We start from the raw sequence: 14,298 nt of genomic DNA on the forward strand, positions 1-14,298 counted from the left end.
TTTGTATATTTTATACAAAGTCAGCTTATTGCCCCCACAAACTGGGTCCTCAATTTATCTACCTTAGAAAGGATGGAAGGCTGAGTCAACCTTGAACCTGGCAAGATTCGAACTTACTTTAATTGCAGACAGCTGGTGTTAAATTACAATGCATTAGTCTGCTGAGCTATCCAGGCTCTTCATTTTAGCCTCCTGTCCCCTATATTTGCTGAAATCCCTTCTAATGCACAACTAGTAAAAACAGAAAGCCTTATCCTGTCTCAGCTACTGTTCTGAGACCAAAAAAACGGAGATGTGGGAGACTGTTGCACAGGCAAATCCAAATCTTGTATACAAATAAGAGCCACGATCCTCAATATGGGGACAAATCTTACTGATTGGCATCTTTAGTCTTGCTTTTGCCATCCTCTGGGGCAAATCTCCTTAATCCAAACGTGATTCCCCCCTCCCCCATTCTACCGGCCAGTTTTGGGATTCCTATTTCTGTCTCTTAGGAATGGGACCTACGAAGAGGGGGTCATGCTTTGGTCTTCAGCAGCAGCCTTGCTTGCACTTCATGGGACCACAGCCCTGCTTAACAGGGGGAATTCCAATAACTCCTTAAGGTCCTGAGTGGACTGATATTGTTACCTGGTTTGGGGAATGAAACCTCTGCAAGACAACATCCAAGTTCAGAGAGCACCAAGGACCCCTTCAAGGGGAATTGCTGCCGGCCAGATCAGTTGGTCTGCAGCTTTTCATTATTATTTTTAACACAGGTTCCGAGTTGCTTGGGACACGGGCGCGAAGCCTTCACTAAGTGAGTAGTTCAGGATTGGAACTCGCTCCCCATTCCCACCCCCGCGGGCCCTTTTGCTTCGGCCTTTGCGTCCCCGGAACCTTTTGGCTCCTTCATCTAATCTCCTGAATTGATGGAGCAGTTGGAGCAGAAACAAAGGAGGAAAGCGAAAGCAAGGGTCGCCTCCCACTCCTTATTTCTCCAACTGGGGCGGGGAGAGGGAAGGGGAAATTTTCAGGGAGGAGGAAGCGGAGCTAATACGCTCTGGTTCGATCTGTCCTGCCAATATTAGGCCGTGGGTCTCATGCGAATGCAGCCCTCTAAACCCGCGATTGATCCGGTCGTTACACGCTTGCTGGCGGGTTAAGGCCACAGTCTCACGCTGTTCCAACGGCCTGGCGCCTACCGAGGCGGTGGATACAGCTGCAAGGGGACCCGCCGGGCTCCAAGATTGGGTAAAATTTCTGTTTTCAAAAGAATTTGAGAACGGGAGGTCCAAAATTCGTTGCCTTCTACCTGCCCGGCTCGTTTCGTCGGGAGAAAGGAAATTGCTGCTTTAGCTTCCAAGCCCTTCTTGAAAGAAAACAGCTTTTTTCAGGGCTCGGAAAGAGCCGAAGCAGACGGGACAGGCGCTCCGGCAGATGGGAGGCACCCAGAGGTCATCGAGTCCTCCCGTCTCTAGAGCTGCAATCCCGCCACTTCAACGAGGTTCACTGGGCCGCGGAGTCAGATCCGCTTTCTTTGGAGACCAGATTCAAGTCTTTTGGGGATTTAAGGAGAAGAGTCACACGCAAACACATTTACACACGGGCTTTCCAGTTACGTCGGACTACATTGTTCATTTTCCCCGGCTAGAGGGCTCGCAATAACCAACACTTCCGGAGGGCAAAAGATTGGGAAGCTTGCCAGAGGCTTTTCTTGTTCTGGAAGAATTGCAGCACGTGGCGCACAAGAGACAGCGCGTCTTTTAAGAGCCCTGACAACGCTTAAAACTCTTTTTTCCCCCTCCTGCACGTAGAACTGCTGTGAAGAATATCGGAAGCCGATATTAGAATATCGGAACAACCTCTGACAAGCTTCATGTGCATGCCTGAGATCTTTTTGAAATTTCAGTGTACAAATTTCTCTTAGCCTAATCAAAATAAACAAAGTTATATAGTCTGTTTTTTTAAAAAAAGAAAATCGGAAGCCCTTTCTCTGTTTCTCTTTTCTTTCTTTTCTCTGATTTTTTTAAACTTTTTTTTTCTTTCAAAAAAAACTTTTGTTTTTTGCACTTTTTGCTTTCTCTTCAATTTTTCCCCTTTTCTTTTTTTTCCTTACTCTATACTAAGTTTGTATTAGTTATTATCTTCTTTTTTAAAATAAAAGTTTCAATAAAATCATATTTTAAAAAACCTTCTTCGTTCTCGGTTTATAGCCAGAAAAAAAGGAAGAGATTCCTACATCTGTAAAAATGTCAGAATTATTTTGATCTCGTTTCTACTTTGCCTGGGTGTTCAAAACCAAATCAGACAAAATATAAAACAGCGACGAGTGCTCCTTGGGAGCATTTAAAGTAGTCTGTCTAATTTGGTGTCCTCCGGATGACTCGGGTTAATCTCTCATTATCTTTAGCCAGAGCACCAACGGCCCGAAACAGAAGTGGGGAACAAGGGGGGAGACTTTGATCTAACCATGTTTCCTTGCTAACAACCTTAGCCTCCCTCCCCCTCCCCTCCCCCTCCCCAGTGCGGGGGCTTCTACAATCCCGTGGGATTTCTACGTGGCAGCCGTTCATGGGCACTTCCAAGCAAAGGCCCCCAAATCGCTTTCCCCCCCCCGCTTTCTTTCGGTTAAGGAAATCTTGACGCCGCTCCCCTGAACTGGCATTTTTGGACGCCGCCTAGGAGATTCGGTGGCGGAAAACCAACCCCAAACCAAAGAGCTTGGTGCTGAAAAGCCCACCGGACCGGATGCCGGGCACAAATGTCCCAGCACTCAGGCGGAGCCACTGGAAGGGAGGGAGTCAGTCCGGGCAAGCCCAGTCGGGGTCGGTGTAATTAAAATCACGACCCGGGTCACCTTGGATGGTTTTCCCCGCCCCCCCCCCCCAGCAGAAAGTGGGTAGTTTTTAAGCTTCTCATCCCAGCGAATGAGCGAGTCTCGGCCTCCCGCCCCCTTTTTTGGCTGGACCTGCCCACTCTTTGCGAGGGGCATCCTTCGAGGGGGCAGCCGTTGACATCCCACCCCATCCCCGCCAAGCAGCACGTGGCTTCGCCTGGGCTGGGGGGGGGAGGCTACGGATGACGATGGCGTCCCTTTGGTGGGAGGGGGCAAGCGGAGCTGCAAAGAGGCCCGTGAGAGGGAGGGAGGGGCGGCCTTTGGCTCCTTTGCCCCCTCTCACCTTCTTCGGGCTCCGCGCCTTCCCGGCCGCTGTCAGCACCAGGCTCGTCTCCCGCGCCTTCTGCGGGCTTCGGAGCTGCGTTTCGGTCTCTCTTTGAGCTCCCTCCACGGTCATTCCAGGGCGGTTTTCTCAGACTTCCTCAAACGGCCATGCCGGGGAGCTTGGATGAGGGGAGGTGCAGTCCAGCACCTCCAGTAACAGAGTTGGGAGGGACCTTGGAGGTCATCTAGTCCAACCCACCCACCCCTCACGCAGGAGACCTGTACTAGGGATTCGAACCGCGGAACTGCCGAACTTTCTGATCGCCAAGCTCAGTGTCTTAGCCACTGAGGACGCCACCTTAGCGGGAGCTGCTGATTACCTGCCAGTCTGGTTCTGGATCTTTTTCGCCCCTTTTAAAAGCACTATTTGGGCGCGGGGAGGGGGTGTTTCTCAGGGCACAATGAGGCAGAAGCTCTTTCAGAAGCCCCGCTCGTAGAGCACGAGTCTGTAGAGAAAAAGATGCGCCCGAGGACGGCGCACCCTCGACTTAACCCACAGCCTTCTTGGCGTCTTGTCCCTCGATCTGGTCCAGTTTTAGTTACTCGGGGCATCTTTTCTTCATGGTCCAAGAAAGCGAACTGGTCTCATTCTCTTGGGCAAATGGAGAGGGGGGGGAATCGGGTCCTAACTCGTTGGCCTTAACTTTTACATTGCTCTCCCCCCCCCACATACACTTTCTGCCCCCCCTCCCTCTGGGTCGCCCTGATCGCTCGGAGCCGAAATAAACGAGCGGTCAGTCAGAGAGGTGGGGGTGAGTGGGGGAAGTTGGCTCTTAGGGGGGAAAAGGCGCAGCTCGGAACTAGGAAAAGTCCTTTTATTGGGCCAGCCATGGTCACCAAGTAGCGCCGTGCCAGCTCTCAAGTCCGCCCGCTCTTCCTCGGGCGAGTCAGCCGCCAAAGACCCGGGGGCGGAGTAGGCGAGGTGGGGGGGAGAGGGACGGCAGAGGGAGCCCCTAAACCAGGGGTCTCCAACCTTGGCAACTTTAAGCCTAGAGGACTTCAACTGGGGCCTGGTGGCTCAGCAGACTGATAGCATTGTGATTAACACCAGCTGTCTGCAATTACTGTAAATTCAAATCTCACCAGGCTCAAGGTTGACTCAGCCTTCCATCCTTTCTAAGGTAGGTAAATTGAGGACCCAGTTTGTGGGGGCAATAAACTGACTTTGTATAAATATACAAAAGTATGAAGGCTATTGCTTAAGGCATTGTAAGACGCCCTGAGTCTCCGGAGAAGGGCGGCATATAAATCAAATTAAAAAATAAATAAAAATAAATAAAAATAAAACTCCCCAGAATTCCCCAGCCAGGAATTCTGGGAGTTGAAGTCCTCCAGGCTTAAAGTTGCCAAGGTTGGAGACCCCTGCCCTAAACAAGAGTTGATTGCAGCTTGGAAAGGGCAGAGAAAGGCTTCAGATCCCCAATCTGGCCTCTGCCTGGAGTAAAGATGTTCTCAACTCCGGTGGAGAGGGAGATGCCTATGCTTGAATCCCCTCCCCGCATCACTTTCACTCCGGATCACAGAAGGGCAGAAACCCCCCGCCTCCCGATTGGTCGGCTGCTGCAAGAGAAGGGGCGTAAGGACAAAGCTCCCTTTTCAGCTCTTTCTCCTCCTTTTGCCATGTGTGTGTGTGTGTGTGTTTGTGTGTGTTGGGGGTGGTGATGTTACAGAGCGCCGTCTCTCAAGGCCCGGAGCTTTGATCAATCCGAACTAATTACCCTCGAGTCTTAATTAAACTCTTTTAGCAGTTAGAATCCGTGTTTTGGCAAGCGGACAGGAGCGTTTCGTAGTTAGACAACACCCGCGCCCGGCTAGGCTTCTCAAGGACCCCCGTTGGCACCTTTGCTGCTTGGCTCACCTTCCGAGGTTGGCGGGCGGACGACCCCCCGGAGGAATCCCTTCGCTCGGCTCCTCCTCCTTGCCAGGCGGGAGAAACAGCCACCGTTTTTTTCCGTTTTCAAGAGGCGAACCACTTCTTTTTATTTGCCACCAAATCCAACCCCCAGTCCCTGGCATGGCTTTTTTTTTTTTTTTTTGCACGTGCAATAATGATAATTATAATAATTTAAAAAAATACAACTGGAAATTTCAGATCCGTACAAACCTCCACGAGGGGAATGAAGGAGATGAAAGGTGGGCCGTGGGAACGAGGGGAGAAAAAAGGGAGAAGCGACCCCAACAATGGAGAAATCGAAAACCCCGAGGGACAAACAGAAGCGACCAGCAGGCAAAGTCAACCAACACAGCGGGTAATAAAAATCTCTATATACAGCAAAAGGAGTCTGGAGGACGCCTAAAACGGGGATTGTCAGATCCAAGGGGGGACGTTGGTGGCCCCCAAGAAGGAGATGTGGGGGGGATTCCCCCCCCTCGAGGGTGCACTGGAGCAGGAGTCTCCAACCTTGGCAACTTTAAGCCTGGCGGAGTTGAAGTCCGCCAGGCTTAAAGTTGCCACGATTGGAGACCCCTGTACTTTCACGGTCTTTAGTGACAAAAGTAGGTAAAGACACACAAACCCGCGCACGCCTCCATTCACACATGCGGTCCAGGGAAAAACTTCGGGACTGTCCTCGGTGGGAAAGGGATGCATCAGAAGGGACGGGGCCCCCCAGACTAGAAGCCTATCGCGATTTCTCCCTTTTTCCTTTTGGATTGGCCTTTTAGGTCAGCCCTTTCCGATGCGCGGGGAATCTGCCGGGATCCTCAAGCTAATAAACGGAGCGGCCAAGGAGATCGGCCGGCAAGGGGGGGGAGGTGGGCGCCCTTATGGTTCAGCTTCGTTTGAAAAAAGCATCTTCTTGGCCCATGGGGGCATCAAAATCAAGAGGGGCCCGGTAGCCCCTTTTCTAATGAACCCCTTTTATCTAGAGGCGCAACGTTTCGGGAAAAGGGCTCCTTCAGGAGTTCACCGCACCCTTTAAAAGAGTCCGTTTGTTCAAGGGAGTCCAGCGAGATCCGCATTCGGGTATCGGGATAAACCGATTGACAGAACGAGATCGACCCAGGAAATTCAGAAAACCGGGAACAAATTTCTCTTTCCGGGTTCTATCAAATTGGCAGTGATTTTGCTCTCCTTCTGGATCCAGGACCAGGTTTTTGGAAGGACCAAACGGGGGCTTCTTTCTAGGGAGGAGGGGGTTCCCTTCGCTAGTGACTGCGAAGCTCCCCACCCCCCAGGGTTAGGATGCCCGAAGTATTTGCTTCCAGGGAAAGGCTTCTGGGGGACAGCAAACTCCCAAGGGCCAGCTCAGGAGCCTCCTCAGTTCCTGGCCAGATGAAAAGAGACTCTGGACTTCGGGTATCCGGAGGATCCCACCGCTCCACCTTTTCCTTTCTTAGACAGCTCCGAACACTTGGAAATAATTGATACTTGAAAAGAAAACTAGAGTCGAAAGTGCTTCCTTCCTAAGCGCGCGCGGGCCTCTCCAATTGCTTCCTACCGGCTGCAAAATCTCTCTGGGGAAAGGAAAGGAGACGGGAAAGGAGACCACGCGGAAAGACATGCAGTCTGACATTCTACATTTTGTCACCAGCACCCCCTCTCCTTATCGGGTGAGCTCAAGCACCGCCAGCCCGCAGAGTCAGCCTTGCTGCTCCAAACACACGGGGGACACACACACGCACACACACACATGCAGGAACAACCGAGAGAGAGAGAGAGAGAGATCCCTCCGGGTTACAAAGTGGGCTGCGGCTTGGATCTGGCAAGGCTCAATAAATACATGCCCGGAGCGTCGCCCTCCGACAAATCGTGGGGAGGGGGAGGTTGCAGTCTTTTTGCTCCCCCTGACAACCACCAAGGAGCCAAAGTTCACGGAGTCCCGCTGCTTCTGCCAGCACCAGCGCGGCTTCCTCAGGAGCGAGTGCGAGAGGCCGGGGGGGGGGTTAGCGCAGCCGGGGAGGAAGGGCGCGCCCAGGGGGGCTTCACGGGCGGTGAAGCAGCGGCGGCGGCGGAAGGTCCGGTTCGCTGCTGCCGCCGCCGCCGCGAGGGAGCCCCAGAGAGGCGCCTCCGCTCCCGCCGCTGTCGTGCAGTTTGCGGACGTGTTTCTTGAGGTCAAAGTTCCGGCAAAAGCCTTTCCCGCAGGTGGGGCAGGTGAAGGGCTTCTTGTCGTTGTGGGTGTGCATGTGGAAGGTCAGGTTGTAGACCTGGTGGAAGGCCTTGTTGCAAATGGTGCACTTGAACTGCTTCTCACCGCTGTGGGTCAGCTTATGGTTCTTGTAGTTCCCTGTAATAATAATAATAATAATAATAATAATAATAATAATAATAATAATAATAACAACAACAACAACAACAACAACAACAACAACAACAGGAGGAGGAGGAGGAAGAGGAGGAGGAGGAGGAGAAGGAGAAGAAGGAGAAGGAGAAGGAGAAGGAGAGAAGGAGAAGGAGAAGGAGAAGGAGAAGGAGGAGAAGAAGAAGAAGAAGAAGAAGAAGAAGAAGAAGAAGAAGAAGAAGAAGAAGAAGAAGAAGAAGAAGAAGAAGAAGAAGAAGAAGAAGAAGAAGAAGAAGAAGAAGAATGCAAAATCACCATCGGTCAATTACAAAAGCCAGCATTATGTGGAACAGCCTACGGTCTTTAATACTATCAGATTTGCGATTCTTCCCCTGCTACGCCCTTGGGAGGAGGTGGATAAAAATGCCCAATCCGGTCTAAACATTTGGATGATTGAGATGAACTAGAATAATAGTAATAATAATTTAAAAAATGGGAATTCTGTAACTCAGCTCAGCCAGCTTTCGAAGTCCAGACCCGGATTATCAACCAACATTCACACAACCTGCTGCACTTCATGCCCTGCATGCAGGTTTCCCTGGTAACAAATACTTAAGTTGGGCTTCTGTGGTTTGCCTGCGACTATTTGAACAGAAAATTTCGCCACAACGGAACAGAATTTCACCATGATCAACTGGAACCCAAGCTCAAAAGCCCAAACTGAAATCTCCCACAGTCTTGGGTCTAATCACTAAATAGATTTTTGTGAGATCCACAAGATTCCCCAGGTAGATCAGTTGAAATTCGTTTTCCTTAGCATCCCATTTTCGAAATACCAACCCACACCAGCGGAATCAAGCCAACAAAATTTTAACAATTTTATCCCCTGTTAAATCAGGGGTGCAAGGATGCACAGAGACATTTTGTCTTATCTGGCAGTAAAGAAATAAATTAGTTTTTGTCAGAACCAAGTTCCGAAAAGTGGACTGTGAAACTTTCCAGAGAAAATAGCCTACATGTTTACATAGCCGTTGTAAGGAATAGGGTTTAATCCCAAACCGATAAATCTGGTTTTAGGATATTAGCTACAATTCTTTACAGCTCCGGTTAAAACGGCAACGGATATTTTTCTCAGAAGAAATGGAGGAGTTAAAAAGAGCAGGACAGGTAATTTCCTCAATTGACACAGCCTCTAAATTTAACTGTGCTCTGTGGGGAATAAATCCCATTCACTTTTGAATTATTCTTCGGTAACTGAAAAAAAGGCAACCTTAAGCTGTAATTTTAGACATTTCTGAATAGGAAAATCGATTTTTTGCTTTCTCACAAAGGGATGAGAATACATTTCTCAGACTGCAGTACGAAACGCCCGGTAATTTTGAAGTTTGTGCTCAATCGTGGAACTTACTTTCAAGTAACCATTCTTTTGTTCATTGACTTTTACCCGTGGAATTACTCTCACAATCATGCTTAACATTTAAAAATCAAATAAATTTCTTATCTACCCGCCGGATTAAATACATCAAAAATAAATAAATAAATAAAACTCAAAAGATTTTAGATATAAAGAAAAACCTCATCGGTTTTGTGCAGAATGGATAGTAACGGTTTCCCACATCTGGGAAACGAACGTCAAAAACTATTTTTTTACATTTACAATTTCATATATTTTCAAATATATACATATATACACTTTTCCTTTTCATTTACATTTTCACGGTGCCATTTATTTCCCAATTACTCTTCTCCAAAATCAGACGCGCTGTATTCCAGATCCGCGGCTGGGAATTGTAGTTTTGAGGGCAGAATCTGCTACTAGTCAGGCCTCCCACCAGAAACAAACCGGGAGAAAGCCCCCTCCCCGCGCCTCACTCAGAGCCCGTCCTGCTTTTACCTTTTTGGTGAAAGCCTTTTCCGCAGAACTCGCAGACGAAAGGTTTGTAGCCCGCGTGGATCCGCGTGTGGGTGTTTAGCGTGGAACTCCGGTTAAACGCTTTCCCGCACTGGTTGCACTTATGGGGCTTTTCCTGTGGGGAGAAAAACAACATCAAAAGCAGATCCGCGTTTAGGTCAGAGCGAAGGGGGCCTGGTCATCCCGCGGCCGGAAAGAGCAACAACCACAGGCTCGAATCCAGCCCGGGGTCTCCTATCCCAAAGGCTCATTGAACGGGGCCCCACCCTCCTGAAAGGGGAGGAGAGGAGACGAGGCTGGCTCCCAAGGGGAAAATCTGCGGCCTCGGGGCGTGCTGGGGATCTCTCGAGGGACCGGGAGCCGAGCCGAGCCCTCCAGAGGTTATGAGACTCAAACGGATTTAAGGGCGCGCTGTCCAACCGAAGAGTCTCCTTCACACAACACTCTCAACACTTAAACCAGATTGTTAGAAGCACAATTCGCACGATCTGCCGGCCGGACACAAACCATAGCGGGGGTTTAAAAGTTCACAACGACACACATTAAGAGAAAGACGGAGGAGGTTTCCTAAAAGCCACCAGAACCAAGGCCCTTATTTCACACGAGGCCGGGAGTTTGGGGACATTTTCCCGAGAAAAGGGGTGAGAACGAGGGGAAACGAAGCAAGGCACGAGAGACCCCGTCCCTTCGCCCCGCTTTCGCTTTCTGTTTGAGGCGAGGCGAGAGAGAAAGAAAAGTGGGGGAGCCTCCAGAGCAGTGGTTCTCAACCTTCCTAATGCCGGGACCCTTTAATACAGTTCCTCATGTTGGGGTGACCCCCAACAATAAAATTATTCCTAAAACCATTGAAAATACGTGTTTTCCAGTGGTCTTAGGCGACCCCTGTGAAAGGGTCATTCGACCCCCAAAGGGGTCCCCACCCACAGGTTGAGAACCACTGCTCCAGAACCTCGAGGGGGAATAAAGGACGGGAAGGAAGGGCGGCGAATCCTGGCTGCCAGCCGGAGGGTCCGGACCTTGGCCAGGGGTGGGGAGCCCTGGGCTCGTGGGCTCACCGGGACCCCTCTGAGGCCGCCGTGAGGCAAAGGGGCTAGAAAGGGGCTCGGGGCAGGAGCCGGCCCGGGAGCGCTACCTGGGTGTGGATGATCTTGTGGCGGCAGAGGGTGCTGGCCTGGCGGAAGCCTTTGCCGCAGACCTTGCAGATGAAGGGCCGGGCGCCCGTGTGCACCGGCATGTGGCGCGTCAGGTTGTAGTGCGCGTTGAAGACCTGCAAGAGAGAACCGGGCGCCATTAGACGGGGCGGTCTCCGGACCGGGGGTGGGGGGGAGGAGGGGGCCACCCACCGGGGTCACTTGCCTTGCCGCAGACCTCGCAGGTGAAGACTTTGGGCTTGGCGCTGGGCGAGCCGCGGCTGAAGTCGGACGGCACCGCTTTGAAGGGCAGCTTCTCCGAAGCCAGGAGATGAGCCGCGGCGGCGGCAGCGGCGGCGGCGGCGGCGGCGTTGTGCAGCTGGGCCTGGGCCAGGTCCTTGAAGGCTGCCTGGGAGAACTTCTCCGGGCCGGACGGCAGCGCCTGCAGCTTGTTGCGCTCGGCCAGGTAGGACTTGGGCGCCGTCGAGTCTTGCAAGGCAGGCGCCGGCAGCGACGAGCCCAGGAAATAGGAGGCCACCGGGTGCAGGCTCAGGCCCGGCGGCTGCGGCTGAGGCTCCGCCGCCCGGCTGAAGTAGCTCAGGGCGCCCAGGGCGTGGAAGGAGGAGTGCTTGATCACCCGCGGCCGAACCAGCTTGTAGTGGGGCGGCTGCTGCGGCAAGCTGAGCGAGGCCTCGGCGGCCTGGGGCTTGAGGCTGAGCGGGCAGCTCAGGGCGGACGAGGCGGAGGAAGAGGAGGAAGGCGGCTCCAGGGGGGGCTTCCTGGGCTCGGAGCCCACCTTGGCGAAGGGCTCGTAAGCCAGCGGCACGAAGGGGATCATGCAGGGGATGGAGGGCCCCAGGCTGAACGCCGGTTGCTGCTGCTGCTGCTGCTGCGGCGGCTTCAGGTGCTCCGCCGCCGTGGCTGCAGCCGCTTTGGGGGTCCCGCCTCCCCCTTGCAGGAAGTGGGGCAGCAGCGGCAGGGCTGGGGGCTCGGGGCCCGACCTGGCCATGATGCGCTCGATGGAGAAGGCCAGGGGCTTGGGCGCGTTCAGCATGTTGCCCCGCGCCACGGCCAGGCTCTTGGCCGCCGTCGGGGGGAGCTGGTGCTGCTGCTGCTGCTGCTGCCGGCTCTTCTCCATGGCCGGCGTCTGGCTTGGGTCAGCGCGGTTCGGGATGCTTTGGCCCCGCCGCGCCCGGTCACAGCTCGACAGACAGGGAGCCTCGCGCCGCCGCTGCCGCCGCCACCGCCGCCACCGCCACTCGGGAACCCGACCTCAAGCCCTCCGAGGACGCTGCCGCCACCGGCGCCCTCCGCGTCTTCATCGCCTGCGGGACCAGCAAGAGCTCCGGCAAGGTCTCCATCCCGACAGCCGGCGAACGCCGCCTGCCCGTCCCGATGGACTCGCGCCGGCCCATCGCCGCCGCCGGTGTGCTTCCTTGGCGGGGGATGCTGGCTCTCCCCTCCTCCTCTTCCTCTTCCTTGGCAGCGTCTCTCGCGGTTCCTCCCCCCCCCAAGCCCCCGCTCGATGGCAAGTGTTGGGTCAATAGCAGCAGCCACGATCCCGCCAATCGCTAACTTCCAAGAAGGGAAGGTAAACTAGATAATTGCTCAATTCGCGTCCAACAGGCACCGGGAGGAAGGGGGGGGGAGAGAAGTTGAGTCCCCCTTCCCTACCACCTCGGAGAGTCAGTGGCTCCTTTTCATTGGTGCCTGCGCCTCCCTCTGCCCTCCTCCCAGAGAGAAGGGGGGCTCGTTTCGCCCGCCCCCTCCCTCCCCCCCTCCCTCTAGATCGCCCCTGCTCTGGATCCCCCTCGCCTGGCCTCGCCTCCAGTTGCCTCTTCTTGCCAAGATCAATCCGAGCCCCAGCCCCCCTCCCTCCCCCCTCCCCCATCAAAAGACCAAGGGCTCTGGCGACCCCGTTCAGCGTCGGGAGCGGTCCCGTGACGGGCGGGCGTGGGTTTGTAAGCAGCGCCGAGCCAAAGAGCGAGCAGAAAGTTGCGCTGCCCGCTCGCTGTCCCTTTCAGGCCGGGCGCACCTGGGAACCGAGCTTGGCTGCTCCGCTGCTGCCTCGCCCGTTCGCTTCCCGTAGCGACCCCCGAGGCGGCGGTTGCCTGGCTGGCTCGTCTCTGTAGAAACAGAGGCGGGTGAAGCGAGGAGCTGGCGCTGCGGGGCCCCACCGGGCATCCCACCCGCGAGGAATCGGACTCCTGGTGTCGATCCCCCTTGACCTCCAGTGGGAGAGGCCCGAAGGGATTGTTTCCCCTTGCTGCGCTTCTCTGGAGTGACGCCGGTTGCCTGATCTGGGTCTCCGCATATTTGACCCCCGCTTGGTCTGTTGATCGGGATTCGATCCGTCTTCTCCGTTCGCGCGTCCTGGATCCTGGAGACGCCGGGTTCCTTGTAAAAGAAGTGGAGCCCACCGGTCTCAATAGGATTTCTGCTCCCCTTCCCCAGCCTGAGCCGATTTTCAATCACGCAGAAAGCCGTGGTGGAGGGTGCCGAAGGTCCATGCCTCCATCCATCCCAGGGACTGGCCCCGAGACGTCCTCTTGATGCTCCTGGGCCCTTTGAGGCCCGCTGAGTGGCAGCCTCTCGGCTCCGATCAGCCCCCCTTAGCGCCTCCTGGCCCTTCACGCAGCCCAGGCCAAGAGCTACATTAACCTGCTGCAAGGAGAGGCCAAGGGCCTGCAGGGACAGAAAAATTAACAGACCCCCAGAGTCCTCTTGGCCCCAAAGCAGAGATTTAAAAACAAAAACAAAAACGCTTCCCGGGAAGACTAGGTTCAGTGGGACATTGGGCAGTTATTACTATTTATACCTTTTTAATGCAACCACAGGAGAAACTGTGGCTGCTCAAAATTAGTGTGTCATATCGATGACCCTCCCTGTGTTGGCGGGCCCCTCTCCCTCTTCAGAATCTGCTCATCGGCACCAGGCTCTCTTCTCCCCCGCCCAACTTTTTAGGACATGCTTTGCCACCCTTTCCTTGTACTTCAACTTCCTGACAGGGTTCTCCACCAGGGACGGGGGTTTTTTTGTTTTTTGTTTTGGCTTTAATTTATATGCCGCCCTTCTCCAGAGACTCAGGGCGGCTTACAATGCGTTAAGCAATAGCCTTCATACTTTTGTATATTTATACAAAGTCAGCTTATTGCCCCCACAAACTGGGTCCTCAATTTACCTACCTTTGAAAGGATGAAAGGCTGATCAACCTTGAGCCTGGTGAGATTTGAACTTGCAGCAATTGCAAGCAGCAGATGTTAATAACAGTGCTTTAGTCCACTGTACTACAGGCTGTCAATGGGGTGGTTAATGGGAGCTCTTCCCTATAGCAGGTGGGTTGGTGCTAATCTATAATTTCCACCCTCTCCAGAGGGGTCCGATTCCCTCTTTAAGCACCCCATATCACAAGGCGGGGGCGGGGCGGAGAGCAGGGCAGGGACATCGATTGCAGGCCAAGCACTTCTACCTGCACAGCGCCTGGCACACAGCGCAATGCGACCTCGGAGAGACTGAACCGAGACCTGGTCCTTGCTTAGCACAAAACGTGCTTGGCTGGCACCGTGGCGAAGACGGTGGGCCAAGCACGTTTGGGTCAAGCGTCAGCCGCAGTCGCTCTCCCAGCCTCCCACGGTAACTATTTGCGGAGCTGTCCAAGTCCGTGTCTCCTTAACGCCTCCAGAGTGCTTGTTTGCCAGTCCTTTTAGAGCTCGGCTTTTTCCCACCTTCTCAGACAGAAAAGGAACCAACCCTGTGCCGAGCATGAATAATCCCTTCTCAAAGTCGATTTACTGGCTCTGCCACCCGTCAGAAAATGCCTAAGGGGAAGAGTGG

The 14,298-nt window shown here is 53.7% G+C and overlaps 1 protein-coding gene across 1 annotated transcript; it reads right to left on the reverse strand.

Moving 5' to 3' along the window:
• Positions 1–5,156: 5,156 nt before the first annotated feature.
• Positions 5,157–11,646, reverse strand: FEZF1 (FEZ family zinc finger 1). Its single transcript, XM_034431081.3, has 4 exons — positions 10,691–11,646; positions 10,467–10,601; positions 9,317–9,449; positions 5,157–7,428 (listed from the first exon to the last, which is right to left on the reverse strand). The coding sequence occupies exons 1-4, from the start codon at positions 11,600–11,602 to the stop codon at positions 7,127–7,129; spliced, it is 1,482 nt and encodes a 493-aa protein (XP_034286972.2). The 5' UTR covers positions 11,603–11,646; the 3' UTR covers positions 5,157–7,126.
• Positions 11,647–14,298: the final 2,652 nt, after the last annotated feature.

The sequence above is a fragment of the Pantherophis guttatus genome, chromosome 7, assembly GCF_059756535.1.
Source record: "Pantherophis guttatus breed Tessera chromosome 7, ASM5975653v1, whole genome shotgun sequence".
NCBI classification, from domain to species: Eukaryota; Metazoa; Chordata; class Lepidosauria; order Squamata; family Colubridae; genus Pantherophis; species Pantherophis guttatus.